Below are 22278 nucleotides of genomic sequence, written 5' to 3'. Positions count from 1 at the left end.
TACAAAGTACTATTTGTTTTTTGGGGTTTTCTGTTTTCCCTTCAGCTTATTTTTCAAACCGAAAAGTAAACAGGAGGTTATGAAATCCCCAACTTCACATCAAAGGAGAGCGCATGTACTCCTCGGTTCAAAGGAAGACTTTAAAGGAGCAGCATCACGACCAACCTGTCGGCCCTTACGCTATTACAATAATTGAAAAATCCACAAAGTAAACGTTGATAAATAAACAGCACGTTGCCAGAAACCAGAGCGTGGCTGCTCATGAAAGCGGTAACGTATATCTGATGTAGACAGGATAATATATGTTAGCAGGGAAGTTTCAGTATTTCATCCGAAAGCAGCAGAAACTCCCTTGGGGGGGGCAGGCGTTTACGCAACGCGGCACTGGAAAAGCGACGGGCTGGAAGGCGAGCGGCCTCCAGATAACTGGAAAGCCGAAACGTGCAAATTGCATCAAACGCCGGAAAGAGAAAAAAAACTCACCGGACGCCGCCGCGCGAGGAAAGCCCTGGAATTACCCTGCTCGACGGGACGCCCCGTGTCCCCCCGCCGGCCGCCTCGGGGCGCGTTGCTCGGCTGCCGTGGACCGCCCCTAACGTTTCCGCGGCGGGGAGAGCTCAAAACCCCTCTGGGCTCGTTCGCGCCCCCCGGGGCCAAACGGCGGCAGCGGCGACGACACGGCCGGACGCCGCGGGCAGTTTCAGGATGAAATTTCGGGTCACGCGCCGCTTCCTCAGAAACGCTCGGCCGAGACGCAAAAAAACCCACGTCTACTTCCAGCACCTACGCCTCGCGTCAGCTCGCCGCCAGCGGGAGCGAGCGGCCGGCGGCCCCCGCGCGCGCCCCTCCTGCTTCACCCCAGCGCGAGGCGCGTCCCGGCCCCAACGCGGCAGACGAGCGGAAGCGGTCGCGCCGCCAAACCACCATCTCTAGAGCGTTTGGGAAAAAGTCGGCGGCGCCGAACTGCAATCGGGAGGCGGACGACAGATCGGCAGGCGCCGGAGCCGGACGCGGGGAGGCGGCGGCGGCTGGCCGGGCCGCCGGCAGCTCGGCTGCTGTCACACGCGCTCGCTTGCGGGAAGAGCCGAGGCGGCTGACGACGCCTGCGGCCTCGGGAGCAGCTAACGCTCCAGGAAGCTCCAGGTCTTGGCCCAAAGCCTTTCGTCGCTCCCGCCCACGCAAACCGCACCGGGGAAGCTCGGCACCGCTCCGGCGGGCGCTGCCATCGGCCTCGGCGGCACCAGGCAGCGGCTCCCCGCTTTCCCTCCCGCCGGGAGCCCGCCCGCGGGCCGACCGCTGCTGAAACGCGTCCGGACGACGTTTCCCATCTGCTGCCGAAAGGGGGAAAAACAAACAAACAAACAAACAAACAACCCCAAGAAACCGAGCGGGAAGCACGTTTGTCATGCAATAAGAGAGCGACGTAATTAAAAATGGGATTGCTGTTAAATGTACGAAGCAGCAATTTAAGCCGAAGCTAAGTCTGAATCAAGCTCTGCAGCCATCCTTCAGGCAAATCCAGCCAGGGGTTTTACCCGAGTGGGAGAACAGGCTTCGGAAAATTCAAATAACTTTGTGCCCTGGAATGACTTCTCGGAGATGGTCGTAATGAGGAAAACTCTGCCAGCCCCAAATCGACGAAAGTCTGTTTGCTCCGTGCAATGCCGGATGCAGAGTAAATAAAGTTCTGTACGAGAGGTCTGTGCCGCTCCGCGATACCGTACCCCCCCCCCCAAAACCAGCGGCTGCGGGTCGGGCCACGATGAAAAGGAGCCTAATGCAAGCACCAAACCCATATGGAGCGCACTAATTAATGTAAATACGTTTAAAGGAAAAATCCTGCTCACACAGAGAGGGGCAAACAATCTGCAGAATAATTTTTACGTAGCGTTTGCCCAGCTGTGCTAAAATAGCAGCAAGGTGAGGCGCTTCTCATTTGTTTGCCTTTAAACGCAGAGCAAAGACTTTAATCAGGGAAATCTCTCCCGCTAAGAGCTCTGACGAATAAGCTTTCAAACCAATACATCCCCACAACATGTTTTGGCTTTGATAACACAACATTAATTCAACTAAGTTTCACTTAGTGAAAACAGTTCCATCACCAGCAGCTTCTCTGCAAACAGTTGCTCTGCACCTGGGTAAAAAATCTGGGGGAGTTCGGAGTCAGGCTAGAGAGCGCGTCCCGGTCTAGAAGATCAGAGTCAGGAGTAGGGCTGCTCCAGGAATTCAGTCCTGCTTTTTCTAGGACAAGTCAATAACCACTCACCGCCCCCCCTCCTGAGCAAGGCTTCTCCTCCCAGATTTCATGCTCCTCCGGTATCCTCACTCCACTTCCAAAGAGGTCACTGCTCTGAACCATTAGTCACCCTCCAGTCCTGCCCTCAAATAATGATTCATTTTGAACCTGCCTTTGAGCTATTATTTATTTAAGCCCCACCCTAATGTGTTATAACGTAAAAGTCTGAGAATGCAGAGCTTTAAAAGCCATCGTATCCAAACACAGGCAGCAATTTTTAAAGGACAAGCTAGAAAGTGCTGGGCACTATCCTGTCCTGAAGGAGTCACTCCACCAAAGGAGGTCTGTCCTGGAGCACGGTGGCTTCCAAGAAGGGCTCCTGTGAAGGTGGGTTTGAATCCAAATCCAAAGCCCAGAATCTTTGGAAATCCTCAGTGACATGCAAATCCCAGATCAAATCCAAGTTAGCTTATTCTTAATGAGACCATGCCAAGCAAAACTGCTCAGATTCAGATTTGCTGCTCAAATTCATCTGTACTGCAGCTACCTGGATGGGCACCAACATCCCGCGTTGTCTGCGGCCAGGCAATTGCACCTGCAAGGCCATGCATGGACTTCTCCTGCCCGTTCCCCGCACCAAGCCGGCTCAATGAGAAAGCCTCCGCCGCTCACGGGCGTTTGCTCCACGAGGATATCTACGACGGTGGCACTGACTCTTAGCAGCATATCGGCATTTTACAAAGACAAGGCTGCAGCTTCCTAATATTTCCATTTTTTAATATTTGAGTCAGTTTAACTAAGGCCCGATTGTCAAAAAAGCCTATGTACGGACCACTAATCCACTTCCCTGTTACAACATATTTGATATCATCAGAATTAATCATTACTTTTAGAGAACAAAGAGAAAGGGAGGAGGAAAAAGACGTCTAAGCTCAAAGTCTTATTTATCATGGTGATGGTGACTAGAAAGAGGTCAGACCCAGTTCCCCAAGTCTTGAATACCCTTGAGTTTTGAGGGGTTTGGTAGTCCAGGGGCAGGTCCACGGGCCAAGGCGGGTTCCTGCTCACGTAGCTGTAAGTCTAAGCAGTTAACAGCACTGGCGCATGCTCACAGCAACCTTAACATGGGCAGCAAGGATTAAAGCTCTTGAGGGACCCGTCCCGACCAGCTCGTGCTGCCCACCGGCCAGCCTCCGCCGCGACCAGCTCTCCCAGAAACTCCGCTCCGAATCTGCGTCCCCGTCCCGAGCGGCTGGCCGCGCTGCGGCGGCGGCGGCGGGGAATGCCCGCGGGCGCAGCGCGCGGGAACCCGCCAACGGCATGCTGTGATTCATCGCGGCTGCGCCCGGCTGGGGAAAACGAGGGCCGTGGAAGTGGCTTTGTCTCGCTCGCCGCTGAACTCCACCAGCCTTGCTTTGTGAGGCACCGGGCTACTTAAAAGCCTATTAAACAAAGGAAGTTACAGTAAAGCAAGCGAAAGACTAAACAGCTTGGCACCACTTAAGGGAAACATCACGTACCAAGCGGACCAGATTCAGAGCTGGCGGACGCGCTGGGGAAGGCGCGCGTGGAAGCGGTGCCGCCAGGCACATACTCCGCTGGCACGCGGCCCGAGCGACGCGCGGCCTTCCCCGGGAGCCGCCGCAGTTTACATTAGTGTCCGCGTGTTTGTTTAGCCACCGTCTCCCGACAGCTAGGTGCGGCCTTGCTCCTCTTTTCTGACCGAAATGCCCTTTGAAATACAAGCAACATGAAGTCGGTTCTGTTTATCTTAGTGGCTTCTGGCTCACGAACAACAAAGATAGGAGCACGGAGAGCCGTCTTACTACCGCCCTCCGAGCCGATGACGGGAAATGTCATCTGATGGCAGGATTTGAGTCATGTTATTCAACACTCAGTAGTAATGGAGACTTCTTTGAGAGCCACCATTTCTGAACTGAAATGAGAGCCGTGAAGGATTTGTACTGCAGCGTTTGCAGCCGCGCTGGCAGCGCTGCAGGGGAAGGGACTCCGGCTTCACCATCCTGCGCGCAGAGCGAGCCTTCAGAGGCTGCGAGAGCACGGGGAGGGAAGACACGCTGATGACAACGCTTGTGTCCACTCAAAATTAAAATGCTCCTACAGACCACAAATTATGTTACCTATCCATTTACTTATTAGATGGACTGCAAAAAGCTCTAAATAACACTGGTGTAATTTAAAGACGTGACAAGGTAGCGCTTAATCCATTCAGATACATCCATTTTACAGCTGATCTGGACTATATGCTGCACAGCAAGACAGGTAGATTCTAGAAATAATACGTTCTCTCCGTTCCTAATTTCTATGATATTAAGGCCCCATAAAAGCTTCGAGCTACGAAGATCGATATTTTAGCCAGCAAAACACTTGCCCCTCTTTATTATTTGGGGGATGCACCGAGGCGGTCATTGCCGGATCCCACAGGCTATATTAGGTAATAGAGCGTGAGAGGGTCTCGTGCTCCTGGCTAGGAAAAAGGAGGCTGCAGACAGCTGCCTAATGCCAAATGCAATGTTACAGGGAAGATATCCCCTCTTCATCAGGAGGCCCAGGACTCACAAATCCTTCTGACGCTCAGCAGTTGCCTGGGCTGGAAGCTGAACCGGCCGATAAATATAGAAAAAAGGAACACCTATCTTACAGCAACGCAAGCAGGTATGGTCTGCTTCCACAGGCGGCCGGTGGCACCTGCAGAACTTCGCAGGTCATTTTGTTTCATTGCAAAGCTGCAGTGCCATCCTCTGCTCACAGCAGAAGACTAGTTTAACGTTAGGAAAATAAATTCCCTTCGTGTCGGTTGCGTCCCCCGTGCTTCCACAAACTTGGCGAAGAGGATACGGCATTACGCACAGGGACACACCATCTCACGCGATTCCTAACGCAGCGTGGTGCAGAAACTCACGGTGCGTGTCAGCTTTTCCAGGTAGCTCTTCCTAATTTAGAAAGTTAAGTGTTCTAACCACTGAAAAATAGAAACGATGCACCGGGTGTAGATATTCGATTTGTCCACATCACCAAATGGCTACGCCGGGCACTGCTGCACAGTAAGCTGCTCTTCAGCAGGAGCTCGCAGCCGGAAGAGCAAGGGACCTTGGCTAGCCTGCAGAGCAGCACAGCGGGGCTCCGACGGTGCGCTAGGGACCACAGACTTTGACAAAACACACGGGGAACAGAGCTCCCCTTTTTGCCAGTGTTATGTCCGATTCCAGCCCGTACTGTGGGGTCTATCTCGCAAGCTGCGACGCACCCTCGGCTCCCCTCGACGGCAGCTCCACCGTCAGAGGCTTGTTAGCTCACAGTAAGATTAGCTGCTCATTTCCTCGCTTCCCTGTAACTCATACACATCTTAAAAAACCATACGCACGTGCTTTAACTGCCGTTTTCCGAAAAGCATCGGTTTATAGCCAGGATGCTGCCCCGCACGGCGTTTCCCCCAGCAATTCCTTTTGGGCGCAGGAGTTCTGAGAAATGCCCGGCAAACACGTATGCCGCGGGCCTCCCTCTCCGCCTGCTGTTGTCGCAACTCTGGATTTTCTAAACTACGTCTGTCAGGAAGGAGACAGGAAATTCGAGTCACACTTGCAACAGCTGTGCCATGCCTACTATCAGGCTCCAGTGACGTAGTTTGGCTGCAGCGGCGCGGGGCCGGGAGCCCGGCAATAGCAGAGGTCAGGAGATAGGTCACTGTTTATACTGTTCTTGCGCTCAGGATCATGCTGAGTCTATTTGCTTTCTTCCTATCTATACTGTTTCTCTTTCCGTTCTTCTTTAACAACGCGGAGCCTAAGCATCCTGTTTTCAAAACATCTGACTGTTTTGCTATTTACCAGCGACATATTTAAATGCCTTTGACTGAAGCAGACCCTTCATTTGGACACTTCAAGAATGGAAAATCTGACAAATTATCGAATGTTTCAGCCCACTTCTAAATACACACGACTCCAGCTGAATGGCTTGTCACACTGCAAAGTTCACTTGCAACGACTGTACGGGAGAGCCACAAACCCCCAGACTAATTTGTGTCAATATTTACTGGCGATGAGGAAAGCAGGACGTAAGGCGGTTTTATGCTTTGCTTGCACAGAGAAGGAAGGTAGCTGGAAGCTGACCAGAAACCGGAGACATTTCAGAAAATGGATTATGAATGAACAAAGTTTCAGGAACTTTTCGCTTGACCGGTGAGGTGTAAGACATTTCCACCTGGAAGGATCACAACTCTTTAATTACGGCACAAAAAAGCACTTTAGCCGCTAGTCTTTCACCTTCGTGAGTCCAGCCACGGCACTCAGTGCAACAGAAGTATCCCAAAAGGAGGGACATAACTGTCCACGTTTGAAACGCAGCTTTCTCAGCAGGCTAAGCCCGTTCCAACGTTCAGTTTACTTTCTCTCTCACAAACTCAAAAAAATAATATTCCTTTCTTGAAAGCTTGGTCTATAAAGCTTTTATTGCTTCCTTTGCCCCTGCCTGTTGCAGTAATCACTGACAGAGAAGGAAGTTGAAATAACACGGGATTTGTTTGCTTAACTTATTCCATAAAATCAGTTTATGATGCGGGATTTCTGGTTTCGTTATTTTCCAGCTAAGGAAAAGATGATCACATCGGGTTCGTGGAAGTAAGCAGACAGCTACTACACCAGAGATGCAGCAACCTCGTTTCTGGGATGTACGACCCGCTTCTTGCGGCAGTCTGGGGGTGCAACCTCGGCACGGAAGCCTGGGCGCCGGGGGGGGGGGCTGCGCGGGGACCCGCGCCCGGGCTGCCGCTGTCCCCCTGCGCGGGGGAAACCCAGCCGCCGGCGCGGACGGATGCGGGCGGCGGGGAGCAGGGCGCCAGGCCCTGGGAGGGGGAGGCAGGGGAAACCAACTTCGGGACTGTGATTAGGAGGGGTGTTCAGCCCCCTGCACTGCATTTTCTTTTCCCTACGCTTTTCTTTTTTTTTTTTGTTAAATCTCCGCACGTCTCTGCGCGTTACCTGCTGCCCCTTCTGCCCGGGGGACTTTCAGCGCAGCGTACTTTTCTTACTTTTACTTACTTCTCTTACTTTATTTTCGCATCTTACCCCTTGCAGAGAGAGAGAGAAAAAAAAAAAAAAACCCAAGTTCCCCTTTTGTCCACTATGGAAAAAAAAACCCGAACCAAAAAGGCGGGGGGGGGGGGGGGGGGGCGCTGCGCGGGGCGCGCTCCCGTGCGCAGCCCGGCGCGGCGGCCGCCGGTGCGGGCGGCCGACAGCGGGCACCGTCTCCTCCGCGGGCGGCGGTCTGCTAAGTTTCTGGGGCAAGGAAACCCCTTTTTTCGTGGTTGTCCTTTCGCTGCAACGAGCGGCGACGCGGCCGCGGGGCGGGGGGGGGGGGGGGGGGGGAGGCGCGGGGGCCCCGCTCACCTTGTTGGATGCCATCTCGCTGACGGAGCGGTAGGTCTGAATGGTCTCCAGCTGGTCCAGGCACCAGTCGAGCTCCTCCAGCGTCTCCATGGCCAGCTTCTGGTAGGGCTCCTCTGCAAACAAGCGCACGGACATGTAGCCGGGCTGCGGCGGCTGCAGGCTCTGCATGGCGGGGCCGCCCGAGGAGCCGCGCCGCTGCCTCATCATGCGCCGCCGCTGCTCCCCTCGCCGCCGCCGCGCAAATCCCCGCCCGGCCCCGCGCCCGGCCCCGGCCCCGGCCCGCCCCGGCCCGCCCCGGCCCCGGCGGCCCCGCCCGGCCCGGCCCGCCCGCCCGGGGGGCGCCCTGCGGCCGGGGACCGGCCCCCGCCGCGCTGCGCAGGGGGCTGGCGCTGCCCCGCTCCCCAACCCTGCCAGCTCCGCTCCCCAACCCCGCTCCCCAACCCTGCCAGCTCCGCTCCCCAACCCCGCTCCCCAACCCCGCCAGCTCCCCAACCCCGCCACGTCCCCGCTCCCCGAGCCCACCGGGCCCCGCTCCCCAACCCTGCCAGCTCCCCAACGCCCCTGGTCCCCAACCCTGCCAGCTCCGCTCCCCAACCCTGCCAGCCCCGCTCCCCAACCCTGCCAGCCCCGCTCCCCAACCCTGCCAGCTCCGCTCCCCAACCCCGCTCCCCAACCCCGCCAGCTCCCCAACCCCGCCACGTCCCCGCTCCCCGAGCCCACCGGGCCCCGCTCCCCAACCCTGCCAGCTCCCCAACGCCCCTGGTCCCCAACCCTGCCAGCTCCGCTCCCCAACCCTGCCAGCCCCGCTCCCCAACCCTGCCAGCCCCGCTCCCCAACCCCGCTCCCCAACCCCGCCAGCTCCCCAACCCCACCACGTCCCCGCTCCCCGAGCCCACCGGGCCCCGCTGCCCAACCCCGCCAGCTCCCCAACCCCACCACGTCCCTGCTCCCCGAGCCCACCGGGCCCCGCTCCCCAACCCTGCCAGCTCCCCAACGCCCCTGGTCCCCAACCCTGCCAGCTCCGCTCCCCAACCCTGCCACGTCCCTGCTCCCCAAGTCCACCGGGCCCCAATCTCCAACCCTGCCAGCTCCCCAACCCCGCTGGCCCCTGCTCCCCGCCAGCCCCGCTCCCCAACCCCGCTGGCCCCTGCTCCCCGCCAGCCCCGCTCCCCAACCCTGCTGGCCCCTGCTCCAGTCCCCAACCCCACTGGCTCCTGCTTGCTGCCAGTGCCAGTCCCCAACCCCACATGCTCCCTGTTCCCCAAACCCACCTGGCCCCGTCCTGAACCCTGCCAGCTCCCCAACCCCGCTGGCTCCTGCTCCTCACCAGCCCCTGCTCCCCACTGGCCCTGGTCCTGAACCTCTCCAGCCCCTGCTCCCTGCCCGCCCCGGTCCCCAAATCCCCCAGCCCCTGCTCCCTGCCTGCTCCGGTCCCGAACCCCCCAGCCCCTGCTCCCTGCCCGCCCCAGTCCCCAAACCCCCAGCCCCTGCTCCCTGCCTGCCCCGGTCCCCAAACCCCCCGGCCCCTGCTCCCTGCCTGCCCCGGTCCCGAACCCCCCAGCCCCTGCTCCCTGCCTGCCCCGGTCCCGAACCCCCCGGCCCCTGCTCCCTGCCTGCCCCGGTCCCGAACCCCCCAGCCCCTTCTCCCTGCCTGCCCCGGTCCCGAACCCCCCAGCCCCTGCTCCCTGCCCGCCCCGGTCCCCAAATCCCCCAGCCCCTGCTCCCTGCCTGCTCCGGTCCCCAAATCCCCCAGCCCCTGCTCCCTGCCTGCTCCGGTCCCAAACCCCCCAGCCCCTGCTCCCTGCCCGCCCCAGTCCCCAAACCCCCAGCCCCTGCTCCCTGCCTGCCCCGGTCCCGAACCCCCCAGCCCCTGCTCCCTGCCCGCCCCGGTCCCCAAACCCCCTGGCCCCTGCTCCCTGCCTGCCCCGGTCCCGAACCCCCCGGCCCCTGCTCCCTGCCCGCCCCGGTCCCGAACCCTCCAGCCCCTGCTCCCTGCCCGCCCCGGTCCCCAAACCCCCCGGCCCCTGCTCCCTGCCCGCCCCGGTCCCCAAACCCCCCGGCCCCTGCTCCCTGCCCGCCCCGGTCCCCAAACCCCCCGGCCCCTGCTCCCTGCCCGCCCCGGTCCCCAAACCCCCCGGCCCCTGCTCCCTGCCCGCCCCGGTCCCCAAACCCCCCGGCCCCTGCTCCCTGCCTGCCCCGGTCCCCAAACCCCCCGGCCCCTGCTCCCCGCCAGCCCCGGTCCCGAACCCCCCGGCCCCTGCTCCCTGCCTGCCCCGGTCCCGAACCCCCCAGCCCCTGCTCCCTGCCCGCCCCGGTCCCCAAACCCCCTGGCCCCTGCTCCCTGCCTGCCCCGGTCCCGAACCCCCCGGCCCCTGCTCCCTGCCCGCCCCGGTCCCGAACCCTCCAGCCCCTGCTCCCTGCCCGCCCCGGTCCCCAAACCCCCCGGCCCCTGCTCCCTGCCCGCCCCGGTCCCCAAACCCCCCGGCCCCTGCTCCCTGCCCGCCCCGGTCCCCAAACCCCCCGGCCCCTGCTCCCTGCCCGCCCCGGTCCCCAAACCCCCCGGCCCCTGCTCCCTGCCCGCCCCGGTCCCCAAACCCCCCGGCCCCTGCTCCCTGCCTGCCCCGGTCCCCAAACCCCCCGGCCCCTGCTCCCCGCCAGCCCCTGCTCCCCGGCCCCACCAAGCTCTGCTCCTTGGCCCTGCCAGAAGGGCAACGTGCTCCTGAGCGGTCTCAGCGTAAAAGTAAAGGTTTACATAAGCGGACACAGTGAATCATAAAAATCTCCCCATGAATGTAACTGCTTCTCATAACACCGGTGTGACACAGGCTTAACCCATAAATCTGGCAACGTTAATGGGCTCAGCCTTTCTGCTGGCACCGGCTGAGCAGGTAGCAGTGACATCAGAGGCCAGGCGTGCCCCGGGACACGCTCGGCACGCCGTACGCTGGGTGACCCGCGCGCCCTGCGTGCGCCTGCCCCGGCGCGCTGCGGGCCCCGGCAGGCGCTCGCGGGGACGCCACGGCGCGCGTCCCCCGCACGCGCCTCTGCCCCGCTCTCCGTCGTCAGCCGGCGAAGGCAGCGGGGACGCTGCAGCCCCCGCGAGAGCCGGGGCCGGCACCTGCCTTGGGAAGGATAAATTCTTTCCCTCGTCAACCACCTCCATAAAGTCATTGAACCACGTTAGGAACTATTACACAGAGCATGTAGGTTCAACATTCAAAAGTTTCACAGCGGAAACTACACGCTAACTCGGCAGTGACCTAGCAGGGAGCGCTTGGTGTAGGTGCGCTTTAGAGCAAGAGAGAAAACCCGAATCTTAGTAGCGTCCAAAGTTAAGGCTTCTTCTGTGCCTCCGGAGCCCAGAACGCAGCAAGTCATCCCTTCCTGCACAGATCAAAGAAGCAGGTGGAAATAGCCAAAATATATAAATGCAGAACTTGTGTGCCTTTTCCTCGCTAACTTCCACACTTTCTATCCACTAGTTTATCATGTAAATTAGCTGAGCTGGAAGGGCTCAAATTCCTTCTAATCAAAAATGTTTGTATTTACTGATAAAACAAACACAGACACAATCATTATTTTAGGAATAGGAAAAAACCCAGCTAGTCGGACAAACTAAACAGGAGTTCACCATATGTTTAAATAACAAACTGTAACGTATCATTACAACCTTCTATGCTAAGATTTCGGAGCAGTCAACACAACGGCAGCGTGAAATCCCCCTGCTAGCCTAGCGGGCGTTCCTGCAGCGGTCAGAGCAATAGGTTTCACTGCCTTGGGCTCGTGAAGACGAGCAATTGCTGCGCTCTACGTTAATTTGGCTCGTTTTGAGACTTCCAGCCTTGGCACAAAGCGCAGCCCGCCGCTGCCACTGAACTTCTGCTTGTCCTGACGTCTTTGCCTCTGCAAGAACCAGCAGGGCAACGCAGGAATGAGAACAGCAATCTAAACTTGATACTGAAATGCTTATTTTCCCTGGAGTTGAGGAAGGGTCCACACAATTCCTTTACTTGGTAATCTGAGTTTTGTGTAGTAAAAGGAAAAAAAAAAACCCTGAAAAACAGAAAATATTAAGGAAAATATTACAAAATATGAAAACGTAAACTTTAGGGCTTAGCTGTAGAGCGAGTGGGATTGGTACTAGGCCTGCCAAACTGCTGGCAGTTCTAAATTTGTAAGTTTTTAGGAAGTGAGAAAAAAAGACAATGAGTGTTTTAGCAACCTGGGCAGGGGGTGAAGAATTTTTAGCGCAGTATAATGTCGCACCGTGGTGCAAAATTACCCCTCCTTCACAGGGGCGGCTGCTGTGTCATTAGCTGCCTTTTTGCTGGTTGAGGTGAGGCTGCGCGAAGGAAGTCTGCCAAACAGCCGGGATTACCTGAGGCTCAAGCGTGCTATACAAATGCAAAAATACGAGCATTATCACTTACTTAGGCCATTTCAGCAAAAACACTTAAGGGACAATAGATTAAGGCTTTAAATGCGGATGTTTTGAAAAATTGCCGTTTAAAATATCTCTTAGTCATTTTAATGAGCAAAGCTACAGTAAAGTGTTAGTAAGCAGTTCTTGTTCAGTATCATTCTATGGAAAAAAAAGCGACTTCTCTGATCGTTCACAGCCCAGGGAGCGCCCTCTCCGCGCAGCAGGCTCGCAGCTCTCTGCTGAAACTCGTGGGGGTCTTCTGCCTTGGACTCTAGATCTAAACACGCGTTTAGCTTGGTTTCTTAAGTAGATGAGACTTATGAAGGCGGGCTGTGATTGTCTGTCTGTCCCTCCGCCTTCCCTCCCTCCTCTGCCCCCCCAGGCAGTAACTTCTGAACCTGTTGGGGAGCTCCAACCAACTCTGCTAGAGCAGTAGGTTTGTCAGAGAGACTTCGTTCCCACAAGTTCCAAGAAACGAGAGCCCCGAAGAAGAAAAGACGCTAGCGGTGTCCTTCCCGACGGAAGGGAGACGGCAAGAGTTCAGCTCTTACTAGAAACTAGGGTGACTGTCCCATGGGAACTTTCCAGGTGACCCAGCCAGGCGCCCCGCAGTCCGGAGACACCAACTCCTAGAAAATCGGCCCTCCTCCGGCACGCGCAACTCTGCTCGCTCGCTGTTCCCTCATTTGTTGTGACTATTTACAAATAAATTGTGAACGCACTGGCTGTGATTCCACAGATGCGGCTCAATGCGCACCAGGTTTTTTTTGGAAAAGCAGCACACAAAATTAAAATACATGCTCTTAGTCCCTAATGACATTTGTGATGAGTTAGGTAATTATCCAAAAGTAACAGATTTAAAAACAATTAGGAGTTGCTCTTCCAAAAATGTAGCAAACTTCTGTGGGAATGATCTTATAACGGCATCGCACACATTTTCTAACTTCCTTAATAGTCGATATTTGTGGATATATGCCACGTTAATCACATGTGAATAATACTTTAAAATTAATCATACATGTTGATACTGATAAGTGAAAGCACGCTTTACAGCCGAACCCAAGAAAGCAAGCTCTCGTCCGAGCGCGATGCTGCCTGCAGCTGATCCAGGCACTGGCGGAGCCAGCGCGGCACGCGACACAGCACGGCACCCGAGGGGGTGACCCGCTCGCGATGGCCGCTGCCTCCCACAGCACCCAGCAAGGGTGCCGTCTCGCCCCTCCCAGTGAGCAGGGCTAACGTCAACTGCCTTGTTCGTGCCAGCGACTGTGCGTGCGCCCACCAGGACCCGTCAGAAGGCTCCCGGCTTCCATAAATGTTTAGTACTAACTGCAAGAAAAAACAAACTGCAGGTGATTATGAATAGAGTTCTGCAGAGGAAAGGATCCGGGTATGCCCGGGGTCTGTCGGCTGCGCGGCCCGTCCTCTGCACCTGCCGCGCGGGACAGGGAGGAGGTCTCCACGACGGACGTGGCTCCCGCAGGACCGAGGCGCGGGGAGGAGGGAGCAGGAGGCAAATACGTTGCTGGATTTCAAGTGTACAAAGGCAATCTTGCAAACACCCAAGTGGGAGCTCCTGCCATCACGCCCCTCACATCCTGCAGCTGGCTGGAAGCAACAGCTCCAGCACCCCTCTGCCTGCCGGGGTAACGGCAGCGGGGGCGACCAGCACGCGGCGGGGGGGCTTCGTCGGAGCAACACTGCGTCTTCGGGCAGAGGGAGCGCGTGGGGCACAGGGGAGCAGCCTGCGCGGGAGGGAGCTGCAGGCCACGGCAGAATTACAAACGCCAGCGGCAGAGCCAAAACCAGGAGCCACAAAAGCAGGAATCAGAGTGAGAAAGGGAGGAAAGAAAAATCAAAGAAGTGCTAAAGGAAAAAAAAAGAAGTGCATCAGGATTCTCTCACTTAACGATATCTAGTGTCCCTACAAGGATCCTAATAAACAAAAACCATAGTTTTAGATGCTACATGACGTGCTCTTGCCCTGACATCCAAGTGACCCTCCGGAGCACAGCACCCCTTGCAAGGAGCACTGCTAGACCTGAAGTCTCTCCCTCGCCACTGGAAGATTTTGACAACCCTCATGTACAGCAGAACCAACTTAGTCATGACTCTTACTGAAGCAGTTGTACAATTTCTGCATATAATCTCCTGGAAAACTATCTGACGTGTCTTCAACTATATCATGTTTCAGTTTATATTTGGGCGTTGCATAACCAAGCTCTTACCAGCAAGATTACCTCCACGCTCTAACTGGCATTTCCATAATTTTTTCCAGTGCCATATGCAAAATCATTTCTGGGATAAAATAAAGAACAAATGAATGCCAATACCAAAAGGAGTTTGTTTCAGTTTTACTTTAAGTATGACATGGTGTTTTTTCAAGGCTTTTGATCTTCACAGCAATGTAGCAGGAACTCAGGTGACATTTTGCCACAGCCCTTTCAGAGGATGCACTTGCCAAGTCTCGACAAGAAGAAATGTTAGACACTCGACAAGAAATACTAGACACTGTCTAATATGTTTCAATCTGTGCTTAGAAAATTCCTGCATTCTAATGTACTGAAATGCAATTCATCATATGCCAGTATTTTGCAGGAATTACATTTTTGTTACTCTTTGCCACCTTTTCGATCTTTATGAGATGATAAAACATAAAATATCTCTTCCTAGAAAAGTGACTTACAAGTCCCTTTTTAGAAGATTTGTTCCCACTGAGTGACCTGGCTGCGCTATAGTTTTCCCATTGTGAGAGCTCCTCGTGAACGTGGACTTGAGACTTTTTTCTCTTCTCGACTATTTGCAAGGTGGTCGATAGGTGCTGGAGAACAGCCTCTTTGCTGGGAACGGCTCAGCATCAGAGCAAAGGAGCTCTTCAGCCGAGGCCTGCCAAGCGTCCGCGGAGCGAAGGGGATCGGTCCGAGCGCCCCAGCCCGCTCGCCCGTGCCGCGGTGCGCAGCGCAGGGCAGCGCCCCGGCTCTCGGCAGCCGCTGCCGAGGCCCCCGCCTGCACCCCGAACCAGCCGCCCCCGGGAGCCAGCCGGGGGCTTCGCGTGGAGACCCACGTCCCAGCCCGCAGGAGCCACGGGGAGTTTGGCCCTTGACTTACTCAGGAGATGAGCTAAGTTAAGAAACATTTTTTGAAACAAGACCCAGAAATTCAAAGTGAGCTCTTCCCTCTGCTGATTCACTCATGAGTGGCTCCACTCACCCTAGTCACTTCTAATAAGTAAATGAAGACGCAGGATTTCCTGTTTCTGGCTGAAAGTAGAAAGGCTAAAAAGTTTTTAAAGAACGGCCAAAACACCAGGTCACAAGCAGGTAAATAAAAATGTTGGAGAGAAGCTGCCGTTCTCTTTGCTCAACAGAGTATCAGAGGTGCCAGACAACTAAGTCTTCCCCGAACTAGCTAAGCCCACCAAAGCGGCCTAACGCTACCGATGGCCGCTCTCCTGTGAACCCACTGTCCGATTTGGCAAGTGAGAAATACTGAACCCCTTTACAAACTCAGCTCATTTCAGCTCTTAAACGTCAAATTATAAACTGATTATACTGGCAATTGGCTTAATCCTTAATTCTGCAAAAAAAAAAAAAAAAAAAAAAGAAATAGCAACTTCTAATGGATTGTAACTTCAGGCCTAAACCTCAGGCATGCAGAAACTCAAAAGTAAAGCTAACAGTCTCTATCAAAAAGGCCTGCTTTTTTTCGTGAAGATATTTAAAAAGCAACTTCTTACAATGAAGGCTAAAGAGTAAGTTACTGCAACTTATGGTGGTCTTCAAAACTTTTACAGTATATGCTGTTCCGCGTGCAAAGCAATTTGTTTACTGTGCCAGTAAGACGTCTTCTGGGTTATTTACTTTTAATTGCATCTTGGCTGCAATAAATTGCAGCTATTTATAATTATAAACTTCTTCAACATTTAAGGCCATCCTTCCCACAAGCGTGCTTGAGCACACAGTTCAGCTCTGCCGTTGTACCAGCAGCTCCTCAGGGACTTGAGGGAAGGCCGCTGAGTGCACAAAAGCGGCCGTTTTTCCATTGCTTCCAGCTGATCCAATAACAGATATTACCACTCTATATTAACCTTACCTCAACAGCAATTCAGATTCAAGATCAAATCTGGTCATTTAAAATAAAAACAAAAAGCAGTTGTTCACCGTGGGAGAGGCTTACAGTGCTGGATCCGTCCCCAAACTCGGCAGGCACAGCACGCCAATAGGTAGGCACCGAAACGCTCCCTAAATGCAGACGCTTAACAAACTTACAAAATTTAAGAAAAACTTCAAACAGCAGAACATGCCGCAGAAACAAAAGACTGAAGTACAAACAGGCACAAGAAAATGCTCGCTAACTCGCACTAGCGACAGGGAAAGAAACTGCCAGCGAACGGGGAGCCTTGCTGAACTGAGCTCCGCTCCAACTGCTAAGTGTGGGGTTGGGTTTTTTAAAGTCCTCATGTCCTTACATGGAAACATGTAAATTTTTATCCTGCTGCACAAAGCTGCTTACAGTCACTTAAAACTCTGCTTTAAGAAACGTCCGAAAGCATGCTCCTGGAGAAATGTCTGAAAATAACATTAAGGGTGTAATTTTAAAATGTACCCACTCCTCAGAGTGAATCCATAGGACACAACCTACGTTCTGGGGGTTTTAGGCACATTGGAATATTTTGCCTGTTTACAGATATTTACAATAATTTGCAAACGTTTTAAAAATTAAAATTAAAACACAGGTAAAGACACTTCTTAGAAACCATGCAATATTGACGTTAGGAGTCTTAATCATGTAGAATACATGAGAAGACTTTAGGACAATTTATTCTGATTATATAATATGCTACCTTTGTTATACATTGTTATCACTGTTGTTGTGATTACAGATGATAAGGACTGATGCAGAAGAGAAGGGAGATGTCTGGTTAATCGTTTGCATGCCCCATTGTTATTGTGTGAGTGGTATAAATATCATTACCGTTTACTGAAGGCTCAATCTACATTTCTCAATCCTCCACTACTAATGACTAAGGGCTTCCAGCTAAGCGAGGTACCCAGCAGCCCGGGATGCCATGAGGAGCCCAGGCTGACTTTGTGCGACGTGGCCCCGGTGGCAGCCCTCCCTGGGGATGCTCACGTACGAGCTGAGCCGCCAGCGCCGGACCCGCCGGCTGAGCTCGCCTGGGCTTCAGCCGAGACCCATCTGCTTTCACGTCGCGCTGCGGATGAGACACTAGAAGAGCGAGGGGTGGTGGCCTAGGTGGTTTATCGAGGCACGCAGACGGTCAGGGCTTAGATAAAAGTCCGTCAGACCCAGCTCCACGGCAGGTACCCCTCCAGTTGCCTTGCGACTGCAGACCGTGGCTATTTTAACTTCAGAGAGCGAGATTCATTATATGCCCCGCGATAATTACCAGCCGGTGCCTCGCATCGCTCTCAACCCCCTGAGCGTATACCACGTTCAGTAGAACAGGTTTATCAACCAACGACATGCCAAAACTTGATCGAACAGGGACTGGTGCAGGCTGTGGGGCATTTACCCTTTGCCTCCCCTGCTGCATCTGTGGTTGCCTGCAGACTGTGTGGACATGTTTACGCAGTTATCCTCGGCAATGCCGAGCCAACAACTGACACGAAATAATTTATTTGTTTAATGTATCCTGTCAGTGCATTCATGACTGCCCATGAGCAGAGAGCTATTTCCTTGAATTAAGCCATTGTTTTAACAGATCCAACAAATATATTTGAGAAAACTGTTCCGTAGATGGGTTTGAAAATTCACAGGAAACGCAGTAAGAGGAGCAGAGCGCAACTGCACTGAGTCGGTTAAAAGCTGGAATGAAAACGCCTGAGCCTCATAGCACCATCTCATGAACCGCGAGAACTGAAAAATCGTGAGCCTCAAATAACGAGATCTGGAAAACCCGCACCTTCTGACTACAGGGAGACGCCTTGTCTGTCTTCCAGCACCCTGGGCACCGATGGGTGCCAGATTTGCCATTTTGTCTCGACCACAAAAGCTAGAAAGGTATCTGAAGAAGAGCAGGGACTGCTGAAAAGCAAGAGGTGCCGCGCGGGCTGCCCAGGAGCGGGCGCGCGCGCTGGCGACGCGGCCCGCGCTGGGACACCGTCTCGCTTCCAGGCGTAGGGACCCCTGCCGCTCCCAGGGCGGCGGCCTGCCGGGCTGCCGTCACCGCGCAATCTCCACTCACGGGAACGGCGCGAGATTTAGATCCGCTCTTTTTTTCCCCCAACATTTGACTGCATGCAGCGAAACTAATTATACCTTTTGCAAAGATAAGTGCAGATGTGCTGAGAAAGGCACAAAGCTTGAGCACCTGTGGGACAGGTGGAGCCGGACCCGTCTCTTGAGCAACTCCCTGAACAAATGGATGGTCCTGCCCTTCTCCCCCTCCTAACCATATTTTGGAGACTCCAGTTTTACAAGTAACTCCAGCTGTCCCCTCTCACATTTCTCACACCTGCAGCGGCAGTGAAGCCTCCCTCCGGCGTGCAAGGGAGGTCTGGCCCTTCGTTCCCCCTCGGACCCAGCACGGGCTGGGACGGACACGGCTGGAGGCTGGGAGAGACGCTGGGGGTGCTGGCTCTCAGTGGGAGAAGCGCGGGCATCCGCGAGGGTCTGCAGAGGGCACGGGAACGGGCAGCACACGCAAAGGAACGGGGAGCAGGCTGAAACCGCAGCGGGTCTCTCAATAACTCTCTTAGCAAAAGGTTATTTTAGAAACATGGGATCTTCTTATGCCGTTGCCCAACGCTGATACACGAAATACGGTAACAGAGGTCAGCGCAGCGGAGCCCATGCGAAGGAAGGCAGTGTGATCAACTGGCAAAGACACTCCTAGAGAAACAATCCGGAGGTGGCACTGGAGGACATCCAGCTGGGGGGAAAGCAGACAACATCTTACCCCGAGCTCAAAAGCAGCAGAAACAATGGAGTCTGTATTCAGAGATGATAGAGAAAGATAGAGAGAAGGAAAAAATGAAGTGAAAGCTTTCTGCTGCTAATTGCGAAAAATGACAGGAAATGAGTGAGATACTGCTGCCAGGAATATTGCTTGCAATGCTGAAATTGTTGATGAAAGCGTTTGACATGCGCTATAACCTCAGGCAAAATATGGCCAAGATTTTGGGGGGTATTTTTGTCTTTGTGTTTTCCAAGCAGTGAGCAGCAGAAGACACAAACTCTGCATGTTACACTGCTGAGAATCCTGGCATTTACACTTAACTCTGGAGCCATTAAAGAGTCTCTAATTAAAGACAGGTCCTTTCTGGGACACACCATTTCAGCTGCCCAGAAAGGCTGCTGGGAAAAGCTCAGCCCCTAGAAAAATGGCTCCAGAAGAGCTGAAGACGCCAAGGCAGTGATTAAAACAGCACCAGCCAAGAACATCAGAAAGACATCCAGGTCCAAGCTGAAAGACTCCAGGGAGCAAAGAGAGACAACTCACCAAGCGAAGACATGGGGACTGCGGAAAGCAACATGAAAGGCAGAAAGAAAAATGTCCTGCCTGTAGGGAATGACACAAGAACTGTGGGAGACTAAACCACGTTCTGTCTCCACGCTGCAGCTATCCCAAGAAGAAATAAGCCACAGCTCATTTAGTAACTGAAGAGGAGGCTTCCAGCGAAGGGAAGAATGCCTGCGGCGTGACTCCGGCCGGCTTGCATGGCTCGAAGCGCCCGAGACGGCTGCTCGTCATTCATCTGCCATAGCAGCAGTGATGTTTCTGAGTCAACAGCCAGGATGACTGCAGCTCCACCACGGAGCCAGCTGCAATGTAACTTGAGCAACACTGATAAGCAGTAATATTAGCCTGGAGAAATGTCACTGGGCTGGGGGGGTTCATCTAGCTATCTTTAGCCATCTAAAAGTTAATCACCTAAGCTGCCTGCACAGTCAGTGGAAAGTGACTGGGACCTCCAAAGGGTGATTCTAGTTTATTCTGAGCGCGTCTCCTAGGACGGCTTGAATCACCTCCTGGAGGTGCCCGCCTGGCTTTCTCCATAAATTACCGAAGGCACCTCACTATCACAGAATCCCAGAAGTTGGCTGCAGGGGCCTCCGGAGGTCATCTAGTCTAGCCTCCCACTCAGTGCAGGACTACCCTGGCATTAGCTTCACAGCTGATCACCAGCATTAGGGCAGTGGCTTTGTCTAACTCAATCTTGAAAACCTCCAAAGATGGAGATTCCCCAACTGCTAGCCTGTCCCACTGCTGCGCTACCCTTCTGCCAAAGAAGTTTGCCCTTATGTCCAATCCGACCCCCACCCACCCCTTTCAAGCTGCAACTTGTGGCCATTGCCTCTTTTTTTTAGCAGGCGCTAAAAAGAAGTTTAGTGCTGCTATTGTTTTAACGCTTCTTCAAGTAGCCAAGGGGTACTGTTAGACGCCCTTTACTCTTCCTGTTACCAGCCACCAACTGGACAATGAGCCATTGATCACTATGCTTGAGACAGGTGATCCAGCAACATCCAACTCCTTTAACGGTCAGTTTGTCCAGCCCATACTTCCTCAGCTTCCACGTGAAGGAAATGACTCCAGAGTGCTTACTGAAGTCTCGTATATCACATCCACAACCCTCCCCACTTCTCCACAGCCAGGCCTTTCGGTGTAAGAGGAGGCCAGGGTGGTGAAGTACGATTTGCTCCTGGTAAATCCGTGTTAACTGTTCCTGATTTTCTTTATTGACCTTCACGCACTTGGAAATGGATTCCAATGGACACGCTCAGTAACCTCTCCAGGGACCGAGGTGAGTCTGACTGGTCCATGGTTCCCCAGGTCTCCCTTCACTTTTTCAAAGATGGGCCTTTCTCCAGTTGCCAGGGACCTCCCTCGTCACCATGATTTTTCACGAATGACACGCAGCGGCCTTGCAAACACATCAGCCAGCTTTTTCAGCTTGAGTCCTATCCAGCCCATGAATTTGAACAAATCTATCTATCTCCTCTAAGTTGTCCCTAACCTGCTGCTCCCTCCTTGCTGCCTGTCCCTCTCCTTCCCAAGCCCCGCGGGTCGGGTCGGCACAGAGGTCTGGGAGCTGCCTTTGGCTGTGAGACTGAGACAAAAGAGGCATTGAGTACCTCAGCCTATTGTGCAGTGGCTGTCACTAGGCTGCCTCCCCCATACATCGACCGACCTACATTTTCTCTGAACTTTCTTTTACCGCTAGCATACTCGCATTAGGATCCCTCTTGTTTCCCTTCATGTCCCCAGCTGGTGTCATAGCTCCAGCTGGGCTTTGGCTTGCTCGATTTATCCCCACATGCCAGAACAATGTTTTTACACTGCTCCTTCGTTACCAGTCTTGTTCTCGCTCTTTGCCTGATCTCTTTCTGCATTTTAGTTCACTAAGAAGCTCCTTACTTCATCGAGTTGGCTTCTGCTGAAATTCCTGATCTTCCTGCACAACAGGATGGTTAGCTCCTGAGCGCTCAAAAAGTTTTCTTTAAAAATCAGCCCCTAGTTGAAAATGTTCTATAATTTTCAGGTGGCTGAAATGAGGTGAAATGAATCTTATGGCAATGAAAGCATCTTGACATCAAGCAGTAAATTGGAAGTCCTCAACGACAAACAAAAGAGCTTATTAATAGCCAGTATGCAGCAGACCTCCTGGTGCTGGGCAGCAGGTCAGTAGTCTCAGACCTTGCTTTGATCGTGATGCCTGTGATTCACAGGAACGTCTCCAAGGTGAGAGGAGGGAGATCGGTCACGGGAGGTGCAAAGCAGTGTTCTGACAGGCAAAAATGAAACATTTCAAGGAAACTCATAGCGAGAGGTCAGCCTGGAGCTGGAGCTGCAGGCTGGCAGATACTGAAGTGCTGAGTGCTGATGAAGCCAGTGACGGCAGAACTGGACAAACCTGCAAAGAGTCATCATGATGCCTACTGGTGCTAGGGTAGGCTGGCTGGATCGGAGCTGGGTCATGGGAATCAGGTCATCCGAAGAGCCACAGTAATTGGCAACTCACTGGACAGACCACTGACTGTTAACAGTAACTGGGCAATGGCTTAGTAATTAATCTAGGGCTGGGTGTTTGCTGTTTATTATGCTGGGAGCTGGAGAAGCAGCTCGAGTCTCCTGATAATTCTGCCAGGCTTTGTGCCCACAAGCAGCACTCACCATCAGTGTTACTTCTCTACCGTCAGTGTCCCCGGTCAGCTGGACTGGCCATTAGGGTACGGAGAGTACCGGTACC

The 22278-nt window shown here is 54.1% G+C and overlaps 1 protein-coding gene across 7 annotated transcripts in view; it reads right to left on the bottom strand.

Annotated features, from left to right (window-relative positions):
* The window catches only part of PDE4B (phosphodiesterase 4B), a 228525-nt gene that overhangs the window by 18401 nt on the left and 187846 nt on the right, over positions 1 to 22278 (bottom strand). For all 7 annotated transcript variants that reach the window (XM_068953466.1, XM_068953467.1, XM_068953469.1 and 4 more), the window contains one exon: positions 7642 to 7754. In XM_068953466.1, the coding sequence (XP_068809567.1) occupies positions 7642 to 7754 (113 nt within the window). The remainder of the gene's footprint in view (positions 1 to 7641; positions 7755 to 22278) is intronic.

This window comes from Struthio camelus, chromosome 8, assembly GCF_040807025.1.
Source record: "Struthio camelus isolate bStrCam1 chromosome 8, bStrCam1.hap1, whole genome shotgun sequence".
In the NCBI taxonomy this organism is placed as follows: domain Eukaryota; kingdom Metazoa; phylum Chordata; class Aves; order Struthioniformes; family Struthionidae; genus Struthio; species Struthio camelus.
The sequence above is the reverse complement of the archived record's forward strand: the minus strand, read 5'-3'. Positions and strand labels throughout refer to the sequence as shown.